This window comes from Anomalospiza imberbis, chromosome 15, assembly GCF_031753505.1.
Source record: "Anomalospiza imberbis isolate Cuckoo-Finch-1a 21T00152 chromosome 15, ASM3175350v1, whole genome shotgun sequence".
NCBI classification, from domain to species: Eukaryota; Metazoa; Chordata; class Aves; order Passeriformes; family Viduidae; genus Anomalospiza; species Anomalospiza imberbis.
The window spans coordinates 9361462-9387203 of record NC_089695.1 but is presented as its reverse complement, the minus strand read 5'-3'; the positions used below and the strand labels follow the sequence as shown (position 1 = coordinate 9387203).

Sequence of the window (25742 nt, the reverse complement as noted above, 5' to 3'; positions counted from 1 at the left end):
AAAGTATTATTTATCTTAAATTTATCTTCAAACTAAACAGCTTTGTCACATATGTACAATAATAAAGAAACAAATTACAAAGGAGGAATTTGATTTTATTGGTTTTATTCAAAGCCATTTCTGAACAACAGACTTTATACACTTTATTAGAGATGCTGTCAAAACTTTGGGTGAAGCTCATTTCACTTCCCCACCAGTAACAGGAGACATCACAGCCTGGTTGTTTGTTTTAGTTTTATTCACTCTTCCCAACAGTGACCATTTTCAAACCATATCAGGGAAAACCTCCACTTCACTGGGGAAAGGCACTTGTGAGAAAAGAACAGCTGAGCACATAGTTTGAATTTGGGTCTTTTTAGGTATTAACTTGATATCCCAAGCAGGGTTACTGACAATAAACCCCAACATCTTGCTTCCTGTGTGTGACCAATTAGCACGTGATGGTGCGTTTGCTAAGGATTTACAAAAAGTATCTTTCTCATTTTATTGACAGTCACTTGGGTGGCAGCTCATGGCATTTTGCATCCCAAAATATCTGACAGACCACACATCTCGCACGTACCCCCAATATAGATTTTGGCACTCGTGCATCTCACTTCCCGGTAGCTGGTGGCTGTGCCGCCGGTGGCATCTGAGCAATGCGCTCCGGCATTTCGGAGGTGTCAATCTCCCGGCAGCGCCGCACCCGGAGCTGCTCGCAGGGCATGACAGAGCATGCTGGGGACACTCAGCAGGGGGACTGCAGGGGGAGAGGCCCTCCTGCAAGCTTTAAGCAGGATGAAATTTCCCTGCCGGCACTGGAAATCTGTCTCGGGGAGGATCATAGGATAAAAACAAAGACATTCAAACCACGGAAGAAACTATTTTAAACGCTGTCAGTGGGATCTGCAACTCCTGCAATAGTGTTTGCAACGAGTAATTCTAGCTATGAAAAAAACTGGGTGAGCATAGCTTCAGTCAAGCCCAGCTTAGCAAGAATCCTGCTAATACCGCTTCCTTCACCGCCGGCAGCCCTGGCCAGGGCTCTGGGCACTTGGCCAAGCCACCCCTGGCCTGATCCAGCAGGTACTGGAGCATTACAACACCAACAGTGGCTCAGTCCTGCGGGGAGCTGGGCACTGACCTGGCCAAGCACCTAAGCACCTGCTTCATTTAATGGTCTGGGAGCTGGGAGTTCACCGGGACATTTTGTATTTGCGGTACCGGCGCTAAAGTTTTCAGCAACTCCAAGATCCAATCCTGCACCTGGGAGTGTCCAAGCCAGCCTGGAAGAGGCTTGGAGCAAACTGGTCTAGTGGAAAGTGACCCTGCCCACAGCAGGGGGTTGAAACAAGATGAGCTTTAAGGTTCCTTCCAACCCAAACCAGTCTGTGCTTATGTGATTCTATACTCTCAGACGGGGAAAGGCTCTCAAGCAGCAACTCTGGATACAGCTGTTCCTGCCAGTTGAGCTGCAACTCCAAGGACACATCAGCAGCTTGCACTGCTCTCCCCAGTGTCCTTGCACTGGTCACTGGCAGAGATGATGGTACCAAGCCAGAGGGGACTGACCTGGCCGGGCTGCTCTTACATTGTTTGAAGTGCAGAGATGTACAAACCTATAGGAGGGAAGCGGCCAGGCTTAGGGGAAGCTCATATGGCAGCTGCCACCAGTCCCTGTGAGCTTGGGAAACACCAACACACATGGGTGGGCTCCTGGTTTCATTCCAGCACAGTTTAGTTTCTAAAAAAGGATTGTTCAAAACTTATTTATTGCAGGTTTATCCACTGCATCCCCCTGCAGAACCAGCAATGGGAAAGGACAAGCACAGGCATCCAAAGGGGTCTCAAGACTAAGGTACTGAAGGTCAGAAAAGCTCAGCCACTCCTTTTGCAAAATATCTTCCCTTTATGGGTTTTGGAAATCAGGATTACAAGGAAAGAGAGATACCATTTAAAAACAAAATACAGGTGGACACTGTATTAAAGCTATTTATATCCTGGTTAAACTGAGGCAGCAGCTTTGTCAATAAACTGAGCCAGCTTCACATCTCTCTTGGTCAGACCACCGCAGTCGTGGGAAATCAGAGTTATCTGAACCTGTCACAAAGGAAGAGAAAGAGGTTACAAAGGCATTTTGATCTCTGACATGTAGGCAGAACAGCAGTTCACTGGGAATGTCGTGTGTCTCTGTAGTGAGCTGGTTTCACTTGGTGCTCCTGGCAAGCACCAAGCTGGACCCTCCCTGCACATGTAAACCAGAAGATGCTGTAGGTGAGGAGGCTTTACAGAGCCTGGAATCTCACCAGATGAACCCTTCTGCAGAATAACACAGGCTTTGTATTCTTGGGTTTCATCCAAGAAGAGGTATCTGATTAAATCATTCACTCTTTACATTTAAATTCCATGGATCAGTTTCATGAAGAATCTGGGAAAGTGACCAAGCTGCCAAGAGCTGGGTTAGGGGCTCATATTTTGTTAAGAACCAGCATCCCAAAGGTGAAAAAAATTCTTAAGCTGCCTCACAGGTCTGTTTAGACTGAGCCAGATGACAAGCTGGGCATTATTTTGTCCTGCCTTTGACTGAGATTTTGGGAAGACTCAAAAGGAAAAAAAAAGACAAATTCTAAATATTCTAGAAATCCAAGAAAATCAGGAAGAGTGGGTGATCAGGTTTTTTTCCAGTGATCATTTAATGCCCTGTGAACAGGGTGACATGAAGGGCTGATGAGGAAGAGTCTCTGCTGGGAGTTTCAGCTGCAAGGAGAGGGGGGATGTCCTGCTCTGAGGATGATGGTCTGAGCTACAGGCTGCGTGTCCACATGTCCTTTCTTTTGGTACATTTTTAGTGGGATTGCCATATATTCACTAAATGCCACAACAAACAATGTGATACAATGCAATGAGTAGTATTAGAAAATAAAACTGAAGGGAGAGCAATAATTTCTCCCTTTACACAGCACCTTTCATTCGAGGGTTGCAGTAATCCTTGTAACCCTTGTAAATACGAGACCACCATCAGTTAGGTAATATTATAAACAAACTTTATAAGCTGCTATGTTGAGACATAGAAGCCTACAAATTTTAAAAAATCAAATCTGAATTGAGACTGCCAGGCTCCCATTTAGGTACCAACTGTCTGCTACCCTACACTGCTGAGTTCCTGACCTGCTGCACAGACAGGAATGAGAGCTGGTGAGTAGTTTTAAAACAGTAATTTATTCAGGTTGGCTAAATAAGAATTTAAAGGCTTCTGTTTTATTTTTAGATCTCAGCCAGAGAGGTGAAGCCACAGGCCCCAACCATACAGCTGGCAGCAGGCTCAAAGAGCTTCATTCTTGATTCCTCACCACTGCAAATCTCAGCATCTCTTTAAAATCTCAAATCTCTTTATAGAGACACTTCCCATTCCCTTACCTTGTAGACAAGCTACAAATAAAGGCAGAGAGAATGGGCTGATGGTTTGGTCTCCTTAACTCCACTGCTGTGCAAGTAACTAGGGCTGGTGAATATGTTACCTTGCTGTAGACATTAAACCATTCCGGGTGGTGATTCATCTTCTCTGCTTGTAGAGCAACACGTGTCATAAATCCAAAAGCCTAGGGAAAGAGAGAGCAAAGAGGAAAATACTCCTCCACCTGCCAGGATTGGCAGTGGATTGGCAAGATTCATTCCAAAATCTCAAAATCTCCTCAAGATGCCCCAGATGGCTGCACCGTGGGTTTGTGTGTGCTAGAGGCATTTGAACTTCTCATGCTACTGGTGCATTCTCAATGGGGCTGAAATGATCCCCTGCAGACCCTGGTAAATCACCCTGCTCAGTGTGACTTAGCCCAGGACTCAAAGCTATTGCATGACAGCAGTGATTCTACCTCTGGCATCAGCAGGGATTTTAAATATCCATCCCAAGTCCCCCATCCCCTACTGCAGCTTAGAAACGTGCCATTTCTAATTAAGCACCATGCCACTGTATGACCAACACTGCTTCCAGAAACACATCCCTCCATTTAACCATTTTGCTATTTATTTTACTGCGGAGAAAAAGGCAGCAGGTGGGCCTGCCCCTCTGCTTTATGAGACATATTTTCCCTTTAAATGAGTTAAAAGAGGTTTTCCAATCCTCTGTCCCTACATGCTCCCCCAGGACACAGGTTTTATCAGAGGCTCAAAAGGAAAATAATAGCAGGCTCTTGCCAAAATACTTAGGAGCAAATCACTGCATTATAAAGAAAATTAGAACGTCCATGCAAATCAAGACTGTAATTATGCACTGGGGCCCAAAGGGCCTGGGAGCGTGAGCAGGGCGCCTCTCAGCAGCAGGCTTTGTTCATACCAAGCTCCATCCATTGGGTTCAGGACCTGAATTAACATGCAAGGCTGGAGGAACATCCACGTTACAGTCTGGTTCAGATTATAATACAACAAGCTCCACAAAACCATACCTGATTTAGGTAGGTTTTTAGTGCTAATTTATGGAAGAGAATGTATATAGCCCACATTCCACCAAGTGATGACCATTTCAAACAAACATGTGGTCAATGAATAACATATAATGGTTGATAATAGTTTCAAGTCTTTTTCCCTCTCATAAATTGCAAAAACCTTTAAGGAAAAAAAAAGAATTGGTGCCTGGATGAAGAATGACTTTGTTGGTCGCTTTGCCAGTCAAATGAATGCAAATGTTTTAATCAGAGAAAATCATTCCAATGAGGTTTGTCATTTGGAAATCACCAAACTGTCAGCAATTAAAAAGCTTTTTTTCTTTGACCCAAGAGCTTTCCAAAATTCAGGAGAATCTAACTTCCCTTGAAGCTCTCGCTCGGTTTAGTTTTGCTTTGAGTGAACAATTACTTTTAAAAGTTTGCCCATGTTTCAGCAGCATGCTTTGAAGTAGAGAGCTGCAAGTTGTGCATCAGATGTTAGCAATGATTTGGAAAACTTCTCCATTAACAGTGACGATTCAAATGCTTTTATAGTGTCCAGGGTCTTAATAAGAATTCTATTTCCAACACAGCAATCTATACACAGATATATCCTCAAAAGTTTAAAACAGTGATGTGTCTGCAACCAAATTTCCTGTACAGAAACAAACAAGGAAAAAATAAAAATAAATTTATAAAACCCCCTAGCAGGTTTGTGTATGCTCTATTGGTGTCTGTTCATCCCAGGAACTCACCTGTCCATGTACAGACCCAGGTCACACTGCAAACAGTCACTGATGGTGAGACAATAATCATTGCTCCAACGAAAGCATACAGAGAGAATTTCACACGCAAATTACTCCAAAAAATTAATTTGCTCTACAGACCTTCCTCCACAGTTCAGATGACAAATACTCCTCATTAGTAGACCACCAAATCCCCCCAGTCAGTGCACCAACACGACATCCCACTGCCCCTTCCCCACAGAGAGTAGAGTCTCCAACTGGATAAAATGGACATTGGTCACAAAATTGTTCATCCTGCCAAAGACTGCTCAACTTGAGGCTGTCCAACACATGAAAAGGCATAAATTCCAGCACAGATGACTCTTCCCAGGACATGTCCTGCTGCCTGTTGCTCCAGCTGCCCACAACTGCCCCAACCAGGACAATCCAGTGTCACCATGAAGGATGAAGACTGCTCGCCTTTGTGCATGCCCTGCTCTGCCTGGAAACATTACCCACCCGCATTGCACATTACCCACAGCAACTCATTCCTTGCATTTTAGTTTACTTTAATTACACACAAAACGTATGTCTCACAAAAAAATGAGCTATGGTTCTACTGAGCAATTTCACCAACACAATCTCCATTAAGGTCTTAAATACTTCCTTTACTAATTAAATGAATTGGAACACTATTGTTTATTAATCACCTTTATATTTGTAGAGCCTTAACCTTTCTTTGGGAAAATACAACTGGCTCTGGAAGGAAAAGATCTTTAGGTTTGATTAGATATGAAAACACTATTACACAAAATCAGTTTGGACATTTCTTCACGTCTTGAAACTTGATCGGTAATTTGCTCTAATTGGTGATCAAGGAAACTATCTTGTGATCAATTAAAGTAATTACTGCATTCCGGCAACACAACCAACCTTAATTTGAGCAGGAGTCTGCACTTCTTCAAATTTAATTAAAAATAATGAAAATTATTGTGCAGTCTGCAGTGCAAGATCATTGTCAAGACTGCACTGGTGGGCAGAGTTTATCAGACCATCACACATTTCTTGATGAAAGTGGGACAACCACTTCACTCATGACAGTGACACCCAACACAGTCTTGACTTCCACTCTATTAATAACAGGGAACTGCAGTCCCTCGGCCCCAGATTAGAACTTTTTCTGGTTTTTCCTTCAAAAATAAAAAGACAGGTTTTGTGCATTTTCTAGAAGCCATAAAAAAGTATTAAAAGAGACTTTGATGTAGTAAATATTATGAAGTACTCTGGTTTCTCAGTAATAGGCATATTAGACTCATTTTTAACCTAACCCTTTTAGGACATTTGGGCTAAAATAGTACCCAGACATTCAGGGAACTCCACATGTAGACCACATCACCCAAGGGATGGCAGAGTGCAGAGGCCCTGGAACAAACCATGAAGAGCAGTGTAAGTAAGGAGTGAAGCAATCCTGCACAGACAAGATGCCATGGGTGCACTGATACATCTCTTCCCTTCATGTCTTTTATGATCATGAAAGAAGGAACTGAAAATGAATGGTGTTTCAGTCGTAACATCACATCTAAAATGTTTCTTAAATACTAGCAGCCCTAATATGTCTCCATGAGATAAAAATTAAGGCTACTATTAGAAAAACAAGCTAACCTAAATAAGTGAACAAAACCCAAGGTAAACTTTAAAAGAATTCAGCTATCTCATGATGTTTTGTGACTGGTCAAGCTGCTCTTGAAACTGATATAATGCACTATCACAAAATAAGACTTAATGTTACTTTTGTTGCCTGAGAATGGGAAAACCAGGGCCAGACACTTTGCTGTCAGAACTGGGAGGAAAGATGAAATTCCATCTGCTCCTCTGCCCTGCCCAGCGCTGCACAGCTCTGGGAGAATGGTGGGATCCTGGAGCTGATCTGCTATTATTCTTCCTTTCACACTTCTTAAGCAAGGAATCCATTCATCTTAATACTTTTTAAACATGCTGCTTTTGTACAATGCTTGCCAACATTATCTTGATGAGTTATACATCAAAGGCTCACAGGTCGCTGTGCTGTGCTCATACATCACCCACTGGAAGTCCCCTGTGATGGATCACTCCCGTGCATCTCCAGAAGAAAGCAGCTGACAGTTCTTGACTCCAAGTGGAGATATTTAAGCAAAACAGCTGAAAAGCTCAAAAACATAACCATGCTTTTTTTGTTTGTTTGTTTGTTTTAAAGTGAAGTTTGCACTCGGGGCTTCTTAAATCCTCTGGACGCCCAGCCAAGGAAAGCATGTGCTAATCACAAGTACATTAAGGTTTCTGCCTCCCATCTGTCATTATAATGCTGGAGGTAGCATTAACCCTGACCTTCTGCAGTGCGAGGGCTACCTGTCTTCCCTTCCCCCACCTCCCAGGCTGCATCTGTACCATTTATCAGTGGGAAATTAATAAATTACTCAGGTTACAGTGACACTGACACACAGGAGATGACTACACCTCACACATTTGCTCTCCACTCACGTGAGTAAAAAGTACCCAGGGTACATCATGTATTCTCCTTAGAGTTTGACTCTTGTAACAATAAAATCAATCATTAAGGTTCACTCCTAAACTCCAGAAGCTTTCACATATCCAGTTGACATTATTACCTAACAGTGAGCTACAAGCCAGCAGATAAAAGGAAAAAGCTCTTTAAAGTCGAGATATTGTAGGTCAGGATCAGCTGCTAGTCATGAGGGCTCTCACGACATTTTCTCTTGTGCTCTCAGGAAAAAATTGGGCTTTGTTTTATTTTGATTCCATTTACTCCTCCACTATATACTTTTATCATATAAATATGCACAAATCATGTCACAAAGCTACACTCTTTATCTGAAAATGACAACATGGTTAAAACACAAAAAAAGAGGAATGTAATTACTATTTAGGAAGCTGATGGCAGCACAGAAGGACAGGTACGCATTCCCAAAACCACAGGAATCCAAATATTTGGATTCTTCCCTGTTGGCATCATCAGTCTGCCTGAACCATCCTCAGGGACACTGGATCCACACGGCATTAGATATTTTCCTCCTCCTTTTTGTCTGTGTCTGGATTCATATACAACATAAATCAGATGAACATCTTCTCATTGCTTCCCCCTTTTAAACATCAATCCATGAACAGCTGGACAGTAATTAAGAATGCAAATAATCATGCACCAAAATAGAACTAAACTCAGGTTACTCATGTCCCCCATCTCTCTGCTGAGGCCTCAAGGCATGGACAAGGCAGCTCAGGTATTGTGCCTACAATTCCCTACTCTCTCTATCCTGGCATGGGCAGCCAACAGGGTCTGAAGGTGAACAACATCTGATGAACCACTGATAGAAATTTGTTTTTCTCCTCTTTAATAGCTCAAGCAGCAAAATATTGTGAACAAAGGCAACCTTCCCATTCCACAGCATCACCTGTGACTGGGGAAAGCAGTGCTCTTAACTCTGAAGGATAATAATGAGGGGAAAGGATGGAAGAATAATACTAAAGACATTCTGTCATGGACTAAGATGCCATTTCTGTCTTCATAGCAATATCTGAAGCTAAAAACTCCAAACCCCCACAACTCCAATTTCCAACTGAATTGTCAATGCTTTTCTGCGTTTACAATGTTCTTTGAAAATCCAGAGCTGACCACTTGCATCCCCCATACTTACCTGCATACATCATTCACACAAAAATGCAATGCTGCTTTACACTCTAAAAAAAGTTACCTATTTACATTCCTATTGCAGCTGTAAACATTGCTGTTAGATGTGCAGCGGAGAATGTGCAAACCTTTACACCGTGTTCTCCAAAGAATGCTGTTTCTGTCTCCCAACACTTGTTTACAATTATGTCAGTGAAGAAACCAGCTTGCCAGCTCTATATCAAACATTTCTGACAGCAAAAGCACAAACACTGATCTATTCTAAGTAGTTTGCCACTCCATGTAATCTTCGAAAAGGCATTCTTGCCTTTGATTCTAAAAATGTTTATACTTCGTACATTATGCAAATAGTTTTTATATATTAAGAAATAATGCAAGCAAAGCTCAAGTTAAATTAAATTCTTCAACAATAACCTTGCCAAAGCACTGATTTTCCTATTTAAAAAATTATTCCAATTTGTTGATCTTACATTGGATGAAACATACTGTAACAATCTTCATAATTTATGTCCTGTTGGGACACTATGATTTAAAGTAACATAATACAGACCAGCATCACTGCTAATCTAAACCACCTGACCAGATAAACAACAGTTTCCCCTTCTCTCTTCACTGAGAGTATTTCTGTTTATTGTCATATGATTTACCAATTTGAAGAGCATGAAGAATAAATGGAGGCAGAGAGGAGTGGAGCTGGGAGGCACAGCCTTGCCTCGCTGGGGACGTTTCTCACCCAGGTACCCATACAATGTCCAGAGCCACAGGAGATGACAGAATGCAATTTCAGGAATGCTGTCCCAGGAAAAGCCCATGCCACTTGTAGCAAAGGGAAGTTTGCACTCACTCAGCACCCTCTAGACCCAGTGCAGCACTAGACACATCACAGTTCTGACAGTGCTTGAGATGCAGCTCTGCAAAGGGATTGGAGTTCAGAGCTTCATCTTCCCAGCTCAGCAGTGATTGAAGCTATGACATCACAGAATCAGAAGTACAGAATGGTCTGGGCTGAAAGGCATTTTAAACACCATCTAGTTCTAATCCCCTACCATGGGGAGGAACATCTTCCACTATCCCACGTTGCTCCAAACCCCATCCAACCTGGTCTTGTCCAGGGATGGGGCATTCACAGCTCTTCTGGGCAACCTGTGCCAGAGCCTCATCACCCTCAAAGGGAAGAATTTCTTTCTATATCCAACCGAAATCTACCCTCCTTCACCTTAAAACCCCTAACAGTCATAAACCAGATGCAAGTGTCATTTGCCCCATCTGGGATTCAACCAGTCTGAAAAGCAAATTCAATTATTTTGCTATGGTCAATGGACATGGATCAGTGCAAGGAAAGGGTTTTTGAGGAAGGTAGAGAGCACTCAGCTGCTACACTTAAATCCTGCTCCTTGCTTTGCTCTCCCCCTCCTCTCAACCTCATTAAGTATGTAAAAAACCCTTGTGTGCAATCTGCACAACAAACCTCAACCTGACCTTTTCTAAGCCTGTTTACATCAGGATAAATGTGCTGATTTTAGGCCTTCTTTCTCTTACTCATAATAATAAAACACAAAATGTTACATGTATTACCTTCTTCTTCATCACATCTTGACTTTTCCAGCAGCCTCCATGTTGAGGATATTTTTTCCTATTCTCTTTTTTATTATACGTGGTTGCACTTGCAATCACTTGTTGTCATTGGCTTTCATGAACAGAACAAAGATAATATTCTTGGTGATTCAATAAACAGACTTCACACCAAAACTGATCACCTGTTCCACCAGAAAGATTTATAGATGTGACGGAGAAGAAGAGAGAGAACATGGAGATGTCTTAAGGCAGCATAAAAACTTTCTGGAAGTGATAAAAGTTTCAATGCCAATACAACCATATTACAAAATACATTAATTTGTTTATAGGTAGATAAATATGATAGTTGCCCATAAAACTTCTGCAAAATGAGTAGATACCCTAAGTCCCAACCACACCTGCAACCAGGTCATGTGGTATTTGTGATGCATCCTTTCATATCAAAATATAGAAAATAAATGCTTTAATTTTTTCTTTCCCCCCCCCAGGTCCCTCAGCACTTATAGACTAATTAATTAGACCAATAATAACTAACTAATAATATAGACTAATATTATTTTATTTATTAAAAATTGTAGATGTCTAAATTACTAAATTACATTTTCCAGAAAAAAAGAGGGAAATAATCCCAGGTTTCAGGACTGAACTAGAGCATACTGGAAATCCTTCAGCCGTATCATAATCTCAATGCTCAATGCAGCTCTCCACCTCCCAAGCCATTTTTGAATGCTTTGTGTTAAAAAATGGAATATAAAGGTTGCCCTTAGGAGGTTTGCAAAAAAAAAAAGCTATTTCAAGAAACATGATTTTTTAAAATTAGCTTTTTGCACCCTACCTAAAAACATGAAATAACACAGTGAAGTCCCCATTAACTGAGCACCTGTTAAAGTAATCAGGCACTTAAAATAATAAACTCTCTTGGCTGCACAACTTAAAGAACAATGATAATTTGACTTGCTACAACTAATGTTTGGTCCAGCAAATCAAACCCTTGGCTGTACTGCAATAAAGCCACCACACAAACCACAATAAAAATAAAGTAGTAACAAGGTGCAGGGAGTCCCCAGTTCCTTCTGAATTCAGGCACCTGAGCCCTCTGCTAAGGCAGAGGGCAATGAATCATCCTGGACAGCACAGTGCCAGCCCATGACACGAAGGTATCGTAAACCAGAGCAAATCAGAATTAATTTAAGTGAATGTTCCACTTCTGAAAGTTTCTCAAACCCTCTGACTTTTACAGAGTGCAGGTATGGTGTAGAAGAACAGAGAAGTTCATTATCCCATTATGCCACATTTTGGATGAAACAGATTTGACTGGAGCAGAACAAAATATTCTGCAATTTTCCCCAATGTTTGTTTTTACTCATACGCAAAGGAATGATTTCATTCTGTAGACATGAAAGTGAAGTTCACATGCCATCCATGCTGTTGATAACACAGGGATGCTCAGACAAAATTCTCCTTGGTCTTTTGGCCAAGATTACATACACTATCAGTTTAATATCCAACATCTTCTCTGCTGAGCATCCAAGGGCAATCATATCCTGCCTCTGATAATCCTCTAAATATGTGCCATTTATGATCCTAAGAACACATCAAAGAGTGGTAAGAGAGGCTTTGCTTTATGATGGATTAAGAGAAGATGCTGGTCTCATGACCATTTCATCTTCCACTATCCCATCAGCTTTTTTAGTTTAGTTTGATTTTTAAAGACAAGTTCAGCAATTCAAACACGCAACAGAGAAAACATGATGGAGATTTGAGGAATTTGGACAGGTCTTCCCATAATTCTCTTGGCCAAGCCAGAAGCTAAAAAGATCTAGAGATTTGCAATAAAGCAAACTAAGGACCATTTACATCAGATCTAGTCAGGGAATCATTTCACTCAGCTGAACTGCTGAAGGTGTCCTACTGTACTGTCAGAATGAGTTTTAATGTTTGGACACCTCTCTAGTAGAGGAGTTGAGATGATACACAGGGGCAGTGAATTCAGGAGGAGACTTACCTGGGCCAGCACTGGCAGGCTGCTAAATTATATTGCACCATAAAATTCAAATGTTATTTTGCAAACAAGACACTTCAAGTCCAGATCATTTGGGAAAAAAGAGTAGGACAGAGCAAGAATTTTCCCAGACAAGATGGGGTATCCTTCAAGCTCCACGCAGTCGGGTCCCTTGCTTGGTTTGCCATGCCCACTGTTCCCTCTGGGATCTGTGGGTCACTTTGACCTGAGCTTCATCTCCTGTCTCTGCTATTTGGAAGAATGGCTGGAGCAGGTCACAGAGAAAAGGATAAAAGCAGCTACATTAAGCTGTGGTATTAGAACAAGGCTCACCTAACTGCCAACAATTCAGGTACTCAGCCTGCACTTAACATTATCCACTGTCTTCAGACCCCTTCTTATGCTCCAAGCACATGCCTAGAAGGGACAGAGTATGTTCGATGAGCAATGTTTTGTGAAGTTTTTGTTGGTTGTTTTTTTACCAGAACACAAAGGTTTCTCTGGGCAACCCACACTGCTTGTGCATTGGTCCATATGGAAATAGAGACGTAGGCTCAGGAGGGGAGGCAAACAGTAATTCTGAGTCCTCTGGCAAACACCAAATTTCTTTCAGAAATTCACATGAGCACACCACCAAGGGAAATCCTTTGTAGAGCTCTTGGGTTTTTTGTTAGATTGGGCATTACAAGACACGTCCATAAACCCAGCATTCTGGGCTTGTACAGTTAACAGTATTTTTGCTCACTATGAGCACCCACCCATTGTAAGACAGAGTAAATGCTCCTTCCCTCAACCAGGGACACCTTGGACATACACAGACATATATTTAACTGTCTGTTATTATTCTCACCCCAGTCCAAGGAAAATCACGGTAGATCATGTAATCAGGACTTTTCCCTCTGATCCTAGGAATAAAAAATATTTTCCTTCAAAGCATCCTTAGCAATAAATAAACCAAACAGTGCAGTGCTAACTTAGCACAGGGCTTCCCACTCATCACTGTGTTCCCACCAAACCCCTCCAAAACATCACACCCAGCTTCTTGTTTGTCCAAAATGACTTTTCATCTCAGCCAAACAAAACTAAAGGAATAAAGGGCAAGGAGAAGGGCAAGAAAGGAAACTCTCCCCCAAAAAGCCACGTGAAGTGGGTTTGCAGCTTTATAAAAGAGGGCTAAAAAACCTCCACATGCCTCGCCCTGATAAACGACGGCCCTGCCAGTGGCTTTTCAGAGCAGATGTAACGTTTTAGCCAAACGTGATTGTTTGTGAAAGAAATAATTCTGATCAAAACCCGAAATTGCAGCCAGCAGAAGAGCTGCACTTCGTCACGCTAATCCGCCCTGACGGGGAGCGGCGAGCGGAGATTCCTACTGCGAGAGGAGCAGATGCGAAAGGTCAGCGCTGGCCCGCGACTTCAAACCCCTTAACGTGTAAAACAGTGTGCATTAAAGCCTGAACCGGCTCACGGCGGGATTAACGGATGTCCGCTAAGTGGGTTTGATGTGCTTTTGGTGAGTAATGGTTAATTTTGAAATAGGGGCGTTGTAGTTTTATTTTAGTTTATTCTGCCAGCCGGAGTCCATTTTTAATTACAGCTGCAGAGAATAATATCCCAAAGCGTGTAGCTCCTTTGTGGGAGTATGGGAAAGTGAGAGCTGCTGGTGCTAAAGGCAATTTACAGTTTGAAGCTGTAGGCAGGCATTGCTCCAAAAGCAAGGGGATGCAAAGGGTTAAACAACCAGGATTGCATTTAACCAGCATCATTCCAGTCCCCCCATAAAAATAAATGTTATTGCATAAAGGAATTCCAAGAAACCAGCTTTCCTTAACTGAAAATATAAAAACATTCATCTGAATAACCATCTTCCAAATAGGCAGTCACACTTGCATTTTCCCAAATGAAGCTATTCAACTGAATTCAAACCTATTGAATTTTCCATTCATTTTACAAAGGTGTTTTATCATGGGAAATGCCCAAAATGTTGCTAAAATTAGATTGATTTGCTCCCATTTACTGCTTTGAGCACTGTCCACATGGCTGATAGAACATTATTTATTCTGTTTAATTGAAACAATCAGTCTGTGCAGCTGAAAAAAGAGATAAACTCTTCTTTTGCTACAAATCTATAAGACAGCTTGTGAGATCCAAAAGGCATTTTGACAAATAATTTCTTTTGCATCTTCAGATCGATGCATGCAACAAGTATAAAACAAATGCTGTAATAATTTTTACTTGAGTGATAATAAATCCATCTGTTAAGAAAAGCATTTGCATTGGAGTCAACTGGAGAGCAGCCCAAAGGTCAACTGGGCAGATTTTAAGCAGTGGAGTGCATAAAAGGAGATACAACAGGTCTACTGAGGGGAGAAACTCAGCAATTAGAAACACCCCACTCCACTAATTATAAACAATAAAATAATGGTTTGTTCTAGAAAGAAATATGATTAGCTTATCAAGAAAATGAGTATGCCAAATTACAGTTAAGTCACAAAAAAAAGAGAAACAAAACCAAAACTGATGCAAACTCTACCACAGCCAGGATGGCAGGATGGGACATTTTGCATGATGAAGGAGATGAAGGACATGTGACCATGCATGAGTCTTCAATTTAAAGATAATTATATTTATTTAAATATTATTAATACTGTGGCATTTTAAATAACCCTGGTGGCCTGACACCACTGGCAGTGCCACAATGAAATGATAATGGTGACGTGGGTACTGTAACAGCACTTGTCATAGGCAGGTGGGACACAAGGGTGGTGGCATCTGCACACACACCCCCTGGCAAAGAGGAGGTGGGACACTCAACAGCACAAGGAGGACCCATCACCTACCAGGGCTACAGGAGAGACAAGTAGGGACTTCTTACCAGGGCATGGAGTGACAGAACAAGGGGGAATGGCTTCAAACTGACAGAAGGCAGGATTAGACTGGATATTGGAATGAAATTCCTCCCTGTGAGGGTGGGGAAGCCCTGGCACAGGCTGCCCAGAGAAGCTGTGGCTGCCCAATCCACGGAAGTGTCCAAGGCCAGGTTGGACAGGGCTTGGAGCAACCTCATCTACTGGAAGGTGTCCCTGCCCGTGGCAGGGGTCCAGAGTGAGATGAGCTTTGAGATCCCTTCCAACCCAAACTATTCCAGGATTCTATGGGTTTGTACATGGCAGGCCATGATGGCTGTGAGAAGAAAATAAATACCTTATTTCCCAACTCCCAGCTCCAAGAATTTCATTTCTGCTTAGACACAATCAGATCACACATTTCCACCAGTACAGACCTCCAAGCTTTGCATAACTTCTCACCAGAGGAAGCATCATTGGACACAGGACACGCTGACCAGAGCTCCAGTGTCATCTCTTCCTCCTCCAAGGCCAAGGAAGGAGAATCATAAGCTTCCAAACAAGCCATCTCTGTGGAACCTCTCATCTCATTTCCCCCAGACCCTGCATTACCTTCGTCCCACAGGCAGTGGCAGGCAGCAGCGTGGGCAGGTGGATCATGTCCAGGTCCCACAGCTGCACCCTGACCTGCCGACTCAGAGGCGAGACTCTTATTTACTCAGTCAATCCCAAGAAGAAACTCAAGGAAGGTGTGACCATCCAGGAATCATATATTTTTACTGTGCTCTGCTCTGAGACACTTGATGCAGTTCATTGACTGTGTTCTGGCCTGCAGGTTAACCTCTGCCAGTCCCAGAAACTTCACTATCAGTTTCTAATAAAAGAAAATATCAACAGGCAAATACGCCCAAAATTCATTATTTTCAGATACAAAGATATTTCCAACTTTGTAAACCCACTCATAAATAATTCTGATTTACTGTAAATCGGTTATTGTATTCATAAATGCTGGGAAGTTAGTGAACAACATAACTACCAACATAACTACCAAAGTTATGAAATACTTTCATAACTTTGCAGGTGCACAAATCACAGCATATGGGAGAGGACTCAAAGGATAACGGAAAATGAAGCAATTTCAGAAAGCCTATATGAAAACCAGCACCTACCTAGCTGGATAAAAAAATAATTTATTTTTAGTCGACAGGCAATCAAATGCAAAACTCTAGCAGAAGGAGCTGGCAGAGCACTACTACATTAAAAATAGCTATTCCTCCCAAAATGCATGAAAAGAAGTCCAACTTTCGATTAGCAGAAGTGACAGTTGGGCTGAGGCTGCTCAGGCTTTGAGGTTAAACACTACTGACACAGGCTGCACCTGAATCCAATCACTCCCCGGGCTCAGAGAAGATTCACACGCGAGGACTAAATTTGTCACAAATGGGTTGGTTTCCGATCTTCCTGTAGCCAACTTGCTTTATTCTGACCCCCGTTTAACAAATCAACTTAATGGGCACTGGGAGTGCTATAAAACTTAACAATGGAGTGATTTTAACTTTTAAAATATAGTTATGAAGCAAAATGTTGGAGAGCGCCTTCAATACTGGAAATCAAATTAAAACTAGACATTTTTTAACAGTCTTGACAGATATAATCCTAGTTACCATGTAAATTTATGGTAAGCTGCTGTGATATTAGCCACAGGTGCTACTTTTAATATATGGCCTGCATCTGGCTGGGAATAAAATATCTCAAGAGGACTGAAAATGACCTCACTATCAGACAATGGAGAAGGAAAAAAACCACAAGACCGCTGTGGCATATAAAAAGATGGAGATGTGGTCCACAACTGAATATTTACCATAAAATTCATCTTAACTCTGCAGATTGTAAGTTAAAGGATATAATGTTTTCAATACATAAAAGGCGTGGACGTATTTTAGACAAACAGCCAAAAGATAAAGTACATAAAGTAGAAACAAAATACACTGCCTATATGTATAAAACCGAATTTTCCAACCATTGATGAATGTAAAAAACAAAGCAACGTGCCAGGTGTAGAAGAAGGAAGGACGGACCCAGATTATATTGAAGGCACTGGCACCAAGTACTGCCATTGAAAGAAAACAAGAGTATGCATTGCATGTCCTACCAAATTCATTTGGATGTGTAACTGGGATCATACAACAAGGATCATCAATTTAAAGGGACAAATCTGAGCATGTCTCCCTACAGCCAGAAGAAAAAAAAAATGGCATCACCAGGAGGGAGAAAGAAAGGCATGTACCATAACATGCTCTGTCTGACTTTTTTCTCCCAGATTCCAATGAAGAGAGACAGCAAATCTGGAAAGGAAATGCAAAGTGAGAAAAATAACTTATTTAATACTCCTAGATTTTTTGCACATCCTTAAATATGTTCTTAAAACCCAAGACACAAATTGCACTGAGACACATGTGCCTCTATTCTTAGTGCATAGCATTTCCATACCGTCCCCTCCACTCAGACTCATCTTCCACCTCCACCCTCTTGCCCCAAAAGACAAAAAATGTATCTGAAATAGTTTTAAAACTCTTAGAGCATTTGGTTTCCTGTCATTTTCGAAAATGACGTTAGAGGTCTTATGGAGACTTCCTACACAATCTTTTTTTTTTTTTTAAACAAACTTAATTAAAAACTTACCCTATAAAAGAAAGCAGCTGTAAATTCTGAACCTGACCATCAGCAAACTTGCCCACCTTTGTAATTTCCTAACTGCATTTGCTGCCTTGGTGTGATTACCTACGGAAACGCAATCACACAGGCAGTTGCCCCTTAAACCCTCTGGTCAAATCCAACCAAGTTTGACAAGAGACATGGAAGTCTCAGAGCTAAGATGTTTCTGCAAATTCAGGGAAAGTGAGTAGCTGAGCACTTGGCATCCTGCACTCACAGCCTTTCACAGCTGCCTGCTCAGCCCAGGACTGGGCTTGAGATGAAACTGTGAGAAATTCACATCTTTAAACCAGGCCTGTCCCCTCTTCCAGATCACTGTTCCCAAGGTGAACTGACCTGAAATGCTGGGAGAAGTTACCAGCATGATCTGGAGGCATAAACTGACTTTCTATCCCAATTCTCAATTTTGTTTGAGCAAGCAGAGGGCTTGCTCCCCTGCAAGAAAACCATTTTGTTTCAGTAGCACAAAGATGTGAATGGATGACAACATCACAATGCTAGACCATGGCCTGAAAGCCCCACCAGCCACTCTTCTCTGCCCTGCAGCCTGGGAGAGAGGCCCCAAAGAAGCTCCCTGATGTGGCTGTGAGGTCTGTAGATGCTCATGAGCACTCAGATGCATAGCAGGAATTGGGACTTGCCATGGAGTGCTCCAAGCCCACCTCCTCTCCAAAACCTCACTCACAGCCAGAGTTTTCTGCCAAGCACACGTTCCTTTGGAAAAGGGTCTCAACCCAGGGCCTTTGAGCAAGTGCTCAAAGGGTCATCAAGTGTCCTGAAGGTAAAAGACTGCAGTGTTAACTCATCACTGCCTACCTGCCACTCCACAGTGGCAATAGCTCAGTGGCATATGGAGGAACAGAGGCATTAGTGCCATCAGCACAGCTCTTCCGGACACAGCACTCTCCTCTACAGCCAAACTGCACTTTTCCCCCCACCACTGGTGTACTTTATTTTATACAAGATGCAGAACACCGACCCACCAGAAGCCTGCCTCACACACTGGGAGCATACAGTCAGTGACATCCAGTCCCCCAGGACTGGTGCTTGGTGGTCATCCACAGCAACAAAACCAAGCAAGCACTTTCAGCAGAAACCCCAGGCTGGTTTCCAGCTTATTTCAGAGAATTGTACCACCAAAGTCCATTTTTGTGAAAATGTATCCTCAGACTAACAAACACCATCAGTGCTTTCAAATTCTGGGTTACAAAACTAATTCCCTGAGCCAGAAGTGTCATTAGCTTGTCAGCCTTACAAAGGCAGCTCACTGCTGGTCGCTTTTAACTGAACTAATCTCAGCCTGAAAGCTTCAGGAATCTAAATAACTCTTGTTTCACAGAAGTTTCATTTCATCCTCATGCTGAAAATAATATACATAAACCAAGCTCATGTCTACACATTTGCACAACTTTATAATAAAAGTTGTGTTTATATTGTTAACATCTGTTGACATACACAAACTTTGTAAACCTGGCATAGATTTTGAAGCCACAGAATTTTCCATGCATCATGAATATTATCTGCAAGAAGCAATAAAAAGAAAAGCAATGAATATATTAATCATACCAATATCATCTGCAAAACATAAATTTGAAATACCTTTCATGTCAGCTCTACTACTTTTTTTTTTTTTTCATTTTTGGGGGTGGTTTTTTTTTTTTCCACACCTGATTTTACGCCATCTGTAAAAGGGCAGGAAGAAGATCACTGAGGAAATGACATTTCTCAGTCCTTTGACTTTTACTAAACACTTTAAATCCTGTAAATAGAATATTTATTGCATTAAATGAAAGCAGTTGTACCTACAAGTTCCATTTTTTCATTGCAGGACTACATTCTCCTAAAGTACAAGGCAGGTATAGCTCCACTTTTGCCATTTGTTTCCTAGGTTGTAGTAAACATGGTGTTTACTCATAGTCATTATAAATACAAGTATATGTGCATAATTTAATAAAATTAAGCATACATGCATAATTTAAATTTATTTTCAGCTTCAACTTATCGAAAGGCAAATACCTGCTCTCTAATACCAGCTAAGGATCTAATGCCCTTGGGATCTGCATGTTGAGCCTGCTCCTGGACTACAAGAACAGAAATTATTTCTGCCCTCTGCAACAGCAAAGGGGACAATGCAGTAAATCCATAAAAATCAACAGGTGAAATTCTGCCCTTACATGTTCACATCTACGCTTGATCCGACCAGAGCTGCCCAGAGCACCCACCCGCATGGCTTTTTCTCCCAACTGGGGGCAGAAATTTTGTTTTGAAGCCAACTCCCAGTCTATGCTCTCATTTCTGCCTTACATCCATGAAAGCAGCTAAGCATGAAAGACACTGTTCTAGTATCTCCCAAAAAATTCAAGTGCCACTTTTTTAAAGTACTCTTCCCGTGACTACAGGTACTAGAAGTACTGGCATATAGTTCATCATTTACCAACAAGCTAATTTAAATATACTCAACTTCCTATACTGGTATGTGCTCCATCCACCTTCAAATCAGGAAGACATATGGATATCTACCTAAGCTGGTAGGTAAGGTAAGTCTACACTGTCAAAAAAAATACAACTTTGTAAATTTCTGTCAAAGCAATGCGTTTTCCAGATATCTGCTGGTGTAGGACACTGATTTGTCTCTTCACCTGTCTATTGGCAGACAGGGACTGTCTAAATCCATCTGATCAAACTGAGTTACTCATTTACAGTGGGAAAAAACACTTTTTAATTGATTTTGAGGGCAACTTCATTTCTAGTTGTGCTGAACCAACAAAGACTTTGACCACAACCAGGCAGAGATGTAATTTCATGAATATTCAAAGTCAGAAAATCTCTACTCTTCCAAGGGTCACTTCTATCCCGCCACATTCCTGGTTGCTCCAGCCCCCCGCTGCCCACACATCTCACCAAGGCTTCCTGTGAGCTCCCTCTCATGGGCTTCTCCCCTTCACTGCCCTTGGAATGAACTGATTTGGTTCTATTTGCTCTGTATTAACATTCAGATTAAAAATGTACTCAGGGTTCTGGATGTGCTCCCTGGACCAGCACTGTCCTGCTAATGAGCTGGATTCTTCTGCAGTTGTTTTCTCTTTTGCTTTCTCCCAGCTCACCTCACCCACTTTCTCTCTATTGCCTGAACTTTCCTTAATATGGCAACTACTGAAACAACCAAAACAAGGGCCAGCATTACAAATTTTTGTTTATCCAGCTCACTGTGGTTTCCTAAAACATCTTGTCCTGGGTTCAGGCACAGCCATATAAACAGCTCACAGCACAGCTCCTGGTCCCTACACACAGCAACAAACCCACAGCATCCCCAAACTGGAGCTTGCCATGTCCCTCTGTAGTGAGGGAAAGAACCAGCTTGGTGAGACCCATCATCCCAACAAACCCCTGGAAATTCTTTCCCTCCCAAGAAAGGGTTCACCCCCCCCTCAGAAATAAAACAGAAAGGAAATGCATGTTCTGGGAATGTGACTTTTTCTAAGCAATGTCATGATTCCTCAGAAGGGAATTTTCAGTGGAATGTAGCTGAACAGGGATCTCAAGACAAATTCAGTATTTCTAAAGCAAGTTTGTAACTAATGTCTGAGACAAGTGCTTCTGAGTGTGAGATGTGGCTCAGGATCCTGTTTCCAAACAAAAACCCAGTGAGGTAAATAAAAACCAGCACTGTGCACTCTATGTGCCAAAGACACTGCAAGATCAGCTATTAGAATTCAATCAAGGATATACCAGAACTTTGTCTTCCTGTTTAGAAGGTGAATCGTTTCTGTTTTCCCCACCTTGCTTGCCAAAAGTTCCTGTTCTTTCTTATATTTACCTATTTTTCTCACGTATTTCCCTGACAAAAATGATCCCCACTGCCCATCAGTTATGTATTTCCAGCATTTATTTATGAGTGCTAGTAATGGAAAAAAAAAAAAATCAGGATCAAATACTGCTTTGTCTGATTCCACAATACCAACCTTGACTCTGACCGGAATATTAGAATCAAGAAACTGTAATATTAGAACAAATCTACTTATCAACTACAACATGGAATTAATTTACTCCACCTAATGAGATCAGAATCTGAGAGCAATTCATCAGGGCAAATCCAAGAGGATTTGGCCTTACCAGGATACTCCCAAACTTCTGAATATAAATATTTTCCCATCAGGATCATATGGAAATTAAAGCAATTACATTTCCTTTATATTAAAAGTGGCATATAACAATCATTACCTGATTAAAATTTTTGAAATTGAACTCCTTGTAGATGGCATCTCTTTCTCCCAGCTCAGACCAGCCTGAAGCTTTGAGATCCAGCAAAACTTGATTCCTTTCCTCTGTTGTCAACCAGTGAGACTGGGAGGACTATTGAGGGAAAAAATAAAGGCATGGCACAAGTGAGGCTGAGGTTCTCTTTTATACAACAGTAAGAAAACTACACGATGAAATTGTGGTCAGGTATGGTGCAAAGAAAATTCACTGTGCAGTTCCTTACCATTCATAATTTCACAGACCAGTTTAACCTAAACCAGCCAAACCCTGCCATTTCTATTTGGACAGGTAAGTTCGGCCAAGTGCTTTTTGTACAAAACTAGTGAAAAGCAACAGACTCCCAGGAATGAAGATGGACATCAGCATACCTGTACCCTTGGTCATCTGAATTATCCAGATGCTGTAACATCACATTTAATTTCCAAATATTCCATTCTGTCTGGTAAGTAAAGGATGATTTACATTATTTGCTAAATGTACAATTATAAGGCTAAAAGATATCAGGAAATACCTATTTCAAAAGAGAGAAGAAAAACAGGAGATTGAACTCTACCTACTTCGTATTTTACTAGGAATGGACTTTTAAGACAGCACATGCTATGGAGTTCTACAAGGAACAAAGAGCTTTGTAACTAAATCAAAAGAAAGAAATGTCAATACATGGATGCACCTGCACACAATTACAAAAGTTTGAATCTACTGGTAAAAGCACTAGATTCTGCAAAGCACCAGTGTTTAAGTATGGCTTACTTGAAGTGACAGGAGTCCTCCTGATGCCACTGGGTGCACAGACATGACAGATTAACACTGCTGAAATACCTGAATCAGGGGCTGAACCACACACAAGGCCAGAGCCAGACACAGAGGAATGTTCTGTGAGGCCTTTGGAAGAGGTTTGATACCTTTTCTAAAAGCAGGGACTAAGAGCATGAGCCCATCCTCAGACCACATATTCTGAGAGATGGGTCTCAGACTCCCATGATAAATGCAACGCTTTAGTGGGAAGAACCTTTCTCCCCAGTACAGCTACATTCAGATTGGTTTAGTCTTTACTTTAGCAGCTGGCTCAGCTTTGTGAGATCCTCCAGAAAGGCAGTTTTGCTCCAGAGGTTCACTCAGACATGGGAGGCAGTGAGGACCAGCTCAGGAGTTTTCACCTTTGCCAGCCGGTGCTCCAGCGGGAGCCCCGGAGCCACCAGATGGGGCTGTGAGTCTGAGCAGAGCAGGAATTAACGCAATTAATGCGACTGAGCAAGGCCTTATGATGCACGAGGGCCAAGGACCAACATTTTCACCAATAGCATAGGATTAAAAGCCCCAAATGGACTAAATCAATCTAACAGCAATACTGCTGCTATTTGTGTTTAGGGGGATACAGAGATGTAACAAGAGGTGGATTTTACAGGCCCCAAACTGAACTAATTTAGGCTCTTTACACTTCAAACACAACATTAGACTCGCAAGAACACAAATTTCAGATTTGTCATTGCTATAACTACAGTCATAGGCATCAATTTCTTACATTCTTCTTTATTTTTTTCCCAAGCATATACAGAAATCACCAAGGGTGATTTTAAAGGCTGTCTTGAAATGTACTGTTTTATCTGGCACGAGATGAAATTAGACTGCAAATGCACACAAAATCATGAGGGTGGTGTTTTGTTTTTTTTTGGAGACAGCAAAGTCCAGGGCTGCTGGACTTTGCTGTCCCAAACACAAAGTCCAGCTGGCACAGAGATGTCCTGTGCCATCTCTGGGGACACTGTGGTTCTCTCCTGACACCTCACCTGACACAAGGCCATTGACAAGACATTGAAATTCGATCACAGAGTTTTTAATAGGCATATGGAGACCACATTTTATGCAAGCCCTGCTGAACACTGAGCACGTTTCACATTGTGGAGGTCACGTCCTGAGTCAGCCCCTTGACACATCACGATGTTCAGAAATGGAGCAGAAAGCAGCAAGGAAAAAGATAAAGTGGGAGACTCCACTGGCTTTTCCTCACTCACAGCCCTCAGCAGCTCATCGCGGGCATGGCCAGACCCCCAGGGAAGCAGGAACGAGCACCAGGTGCCAGTGCTGACCGAGCATCCGAGGTGTTGGCACCCAACCCACACTCAGGGCCCAGGGGCTGTTGGGTGCTGGGACTGACCGAGTGATGGATAATGTTTGGTCAGAGGAAGCTCAGGCAAAACAGGCATAAGGTGAAAAAAGAAAAATTAGATTTAACTCTCATGCCTGAGGGGCGAGAGTTGAACCCTGCACGTGCTGTTCACTATTAGCTTTGTGTAAAATAAAATAATCAGCAGTGAGGCGGGATGGCGGGGGGACAGGGAGAATCATAGAATGATTTGGGTTGGAAGGGATCTCAAAGCCCATCTTGTTCCACCCCTGCTATGGGCAGGGACACCTTCCCCTCTCCAGGCTGCTCCACGCCCCATCTAGCACGGAGGAACACTTCCAGGGATGCGGCAGCCACAGCTCCTCTGGGCAGCCAGGGCCTCACCACTCCCACGGGGAAGAATTTCTTCCCGATACCCCATGTAACCTTCTATCAGGGTGAAGCCATTCCCCCTTATCCTTTCCCTCCACGCCCTCGTAAAAAATCCTCTCCAGCTCTCCGCATGGCTCTTCACGTACTAAACGGTGTCAAGCAGGTCTCCCCGGAGGCTTCTCCAGCCTGAGCAATCCCAGCTCCCCCCGTTCCGAGGGAACAGGGCCGGGGGCAGACCCGAGCCCGCGGCCTGCCCGTGTGCGGCCTGCCCGTGTGGGGCCCCTCCGCCCCGCGCCCCCGGCCCGCGCGCTCGCCCCTCACCCTCACCATGGCCGCGGGGCTCCCGGCGCCGCCCGCCGCCCGCCGCGCTCCCAGCAGCGCCCGCCGCAGCACGGCCCCGCCGCCCGGCATGGCCCCTCCGGCCCCGGCGGGCCCGCCCCCGCCGCGCCCCGCGGGAGGAGCCGCAGCCCGCGGCGGAACCGGGAGCTCCGGGCGGGCCGGCAACGGGGGGAGCGGAGCGAGAGAGGAAGGGGAGCTGCCTCCGCCGCAACAGCCGCGCGGGGCCGCGGGTGGTACCGGCAGAGCGGCCAGCGGTCGGGAACGGGGAGGCACGGCACCGCATCGCTCTGTGCAATGCCCTGGAAGGAGGCTGGAGTGGGGGAACACCGATCTTCGGCCGTGCCTGCAGTGAGAGGACCAGAACTGGCCTAAAGCTGATTGCAGCATTCAGATCAGATGTTGAAGAAAACCTTTTCACTGTCGGGCTGGCCGGGCATTGGACCGGCTGCCCAGGGAGGCGGTGGAGTCACCACCGCTGGAGGGGTCTAAGAGGCGCGGGGATCTGGCGCTGGGTGATGTGGTTTAGGGGTTGGTCTGGACGGTCTAAAAGGTCTCTTTTAACCTTGACGATGCCATGATTTGTGACACCTACCCGGGAGGAGAACGGCCGGCCGCGGGTGGATTGTGTCGCACAGTGAGCGGGCAAGTGTCATTTCCAGCCCTCGGGACCGCACTGGAACAGCCCCGTTCTGTTTGTAAAC

At 43.1% G+C, this 25742-nt stretch overlaps 1 protein-coding gene and 1 long non-coding RNA gene across 5 annotated transcripts; one reads left to right on the top strand and one right to left on the bottom strand.

Annotated features, from left to right (window-relative positions):
- Positions 1 to 1932: 1932 nt before the first annotated feature.
- On the bottom strand, positions 1933 to 25123 carry PCBD2 (pterin-4 alpha-carbinolamine dehydratase 2). Of its 4 annotated transcripts, XM_068205741.1 has the most exons (4): positions 25030 to 25123; positions 22167 to 22298; positions 3498 to 3578; positions 1933 to 2079 (listed from the first exon to the last, which is right to left on the bottom strand). In XM_068205741.1, exons 1-4 carry the CDS (start codon positions 25111 to 25113, stop codon positions 1984 to 1986), a joined length of 393 nt encoding a protein of 130 aa, XP_068061842.1. In that variant the 5' UTR covers positions 25114 to 25123; the 3' UTR covers positions 1933 to 1983. The 4 variants fall into 4 exon arrangements, with proteins under 4 accessions (XP_068061842.1, XP_068061846.1, XP_068061845.1 ...); XM_068205745.1 differs by lacking the exons at positions 22167 to 22298; positions 25030 to 25123 and adding an exon at positions 9652 to 9800; XM_068205744.1 differs by lacking the exons at positions 22167 to 22298; positions 25030 to 25123 and adding an exon at positions 9541 to 9585.
- LOC137483007 (uncharacterized) lies at positions 10970 to 12472 on the top strand. Its single transcript, XR_011004309.1, has 2 exons — positions 10970 to 11539; positions 11576 to 12472. It is a non-coding gene; the product is annotated as an uncharacterized lncRNA (long non-coding RNA).
- Positions 25124 to 25742: the final 619 nt, after the last annotated feature.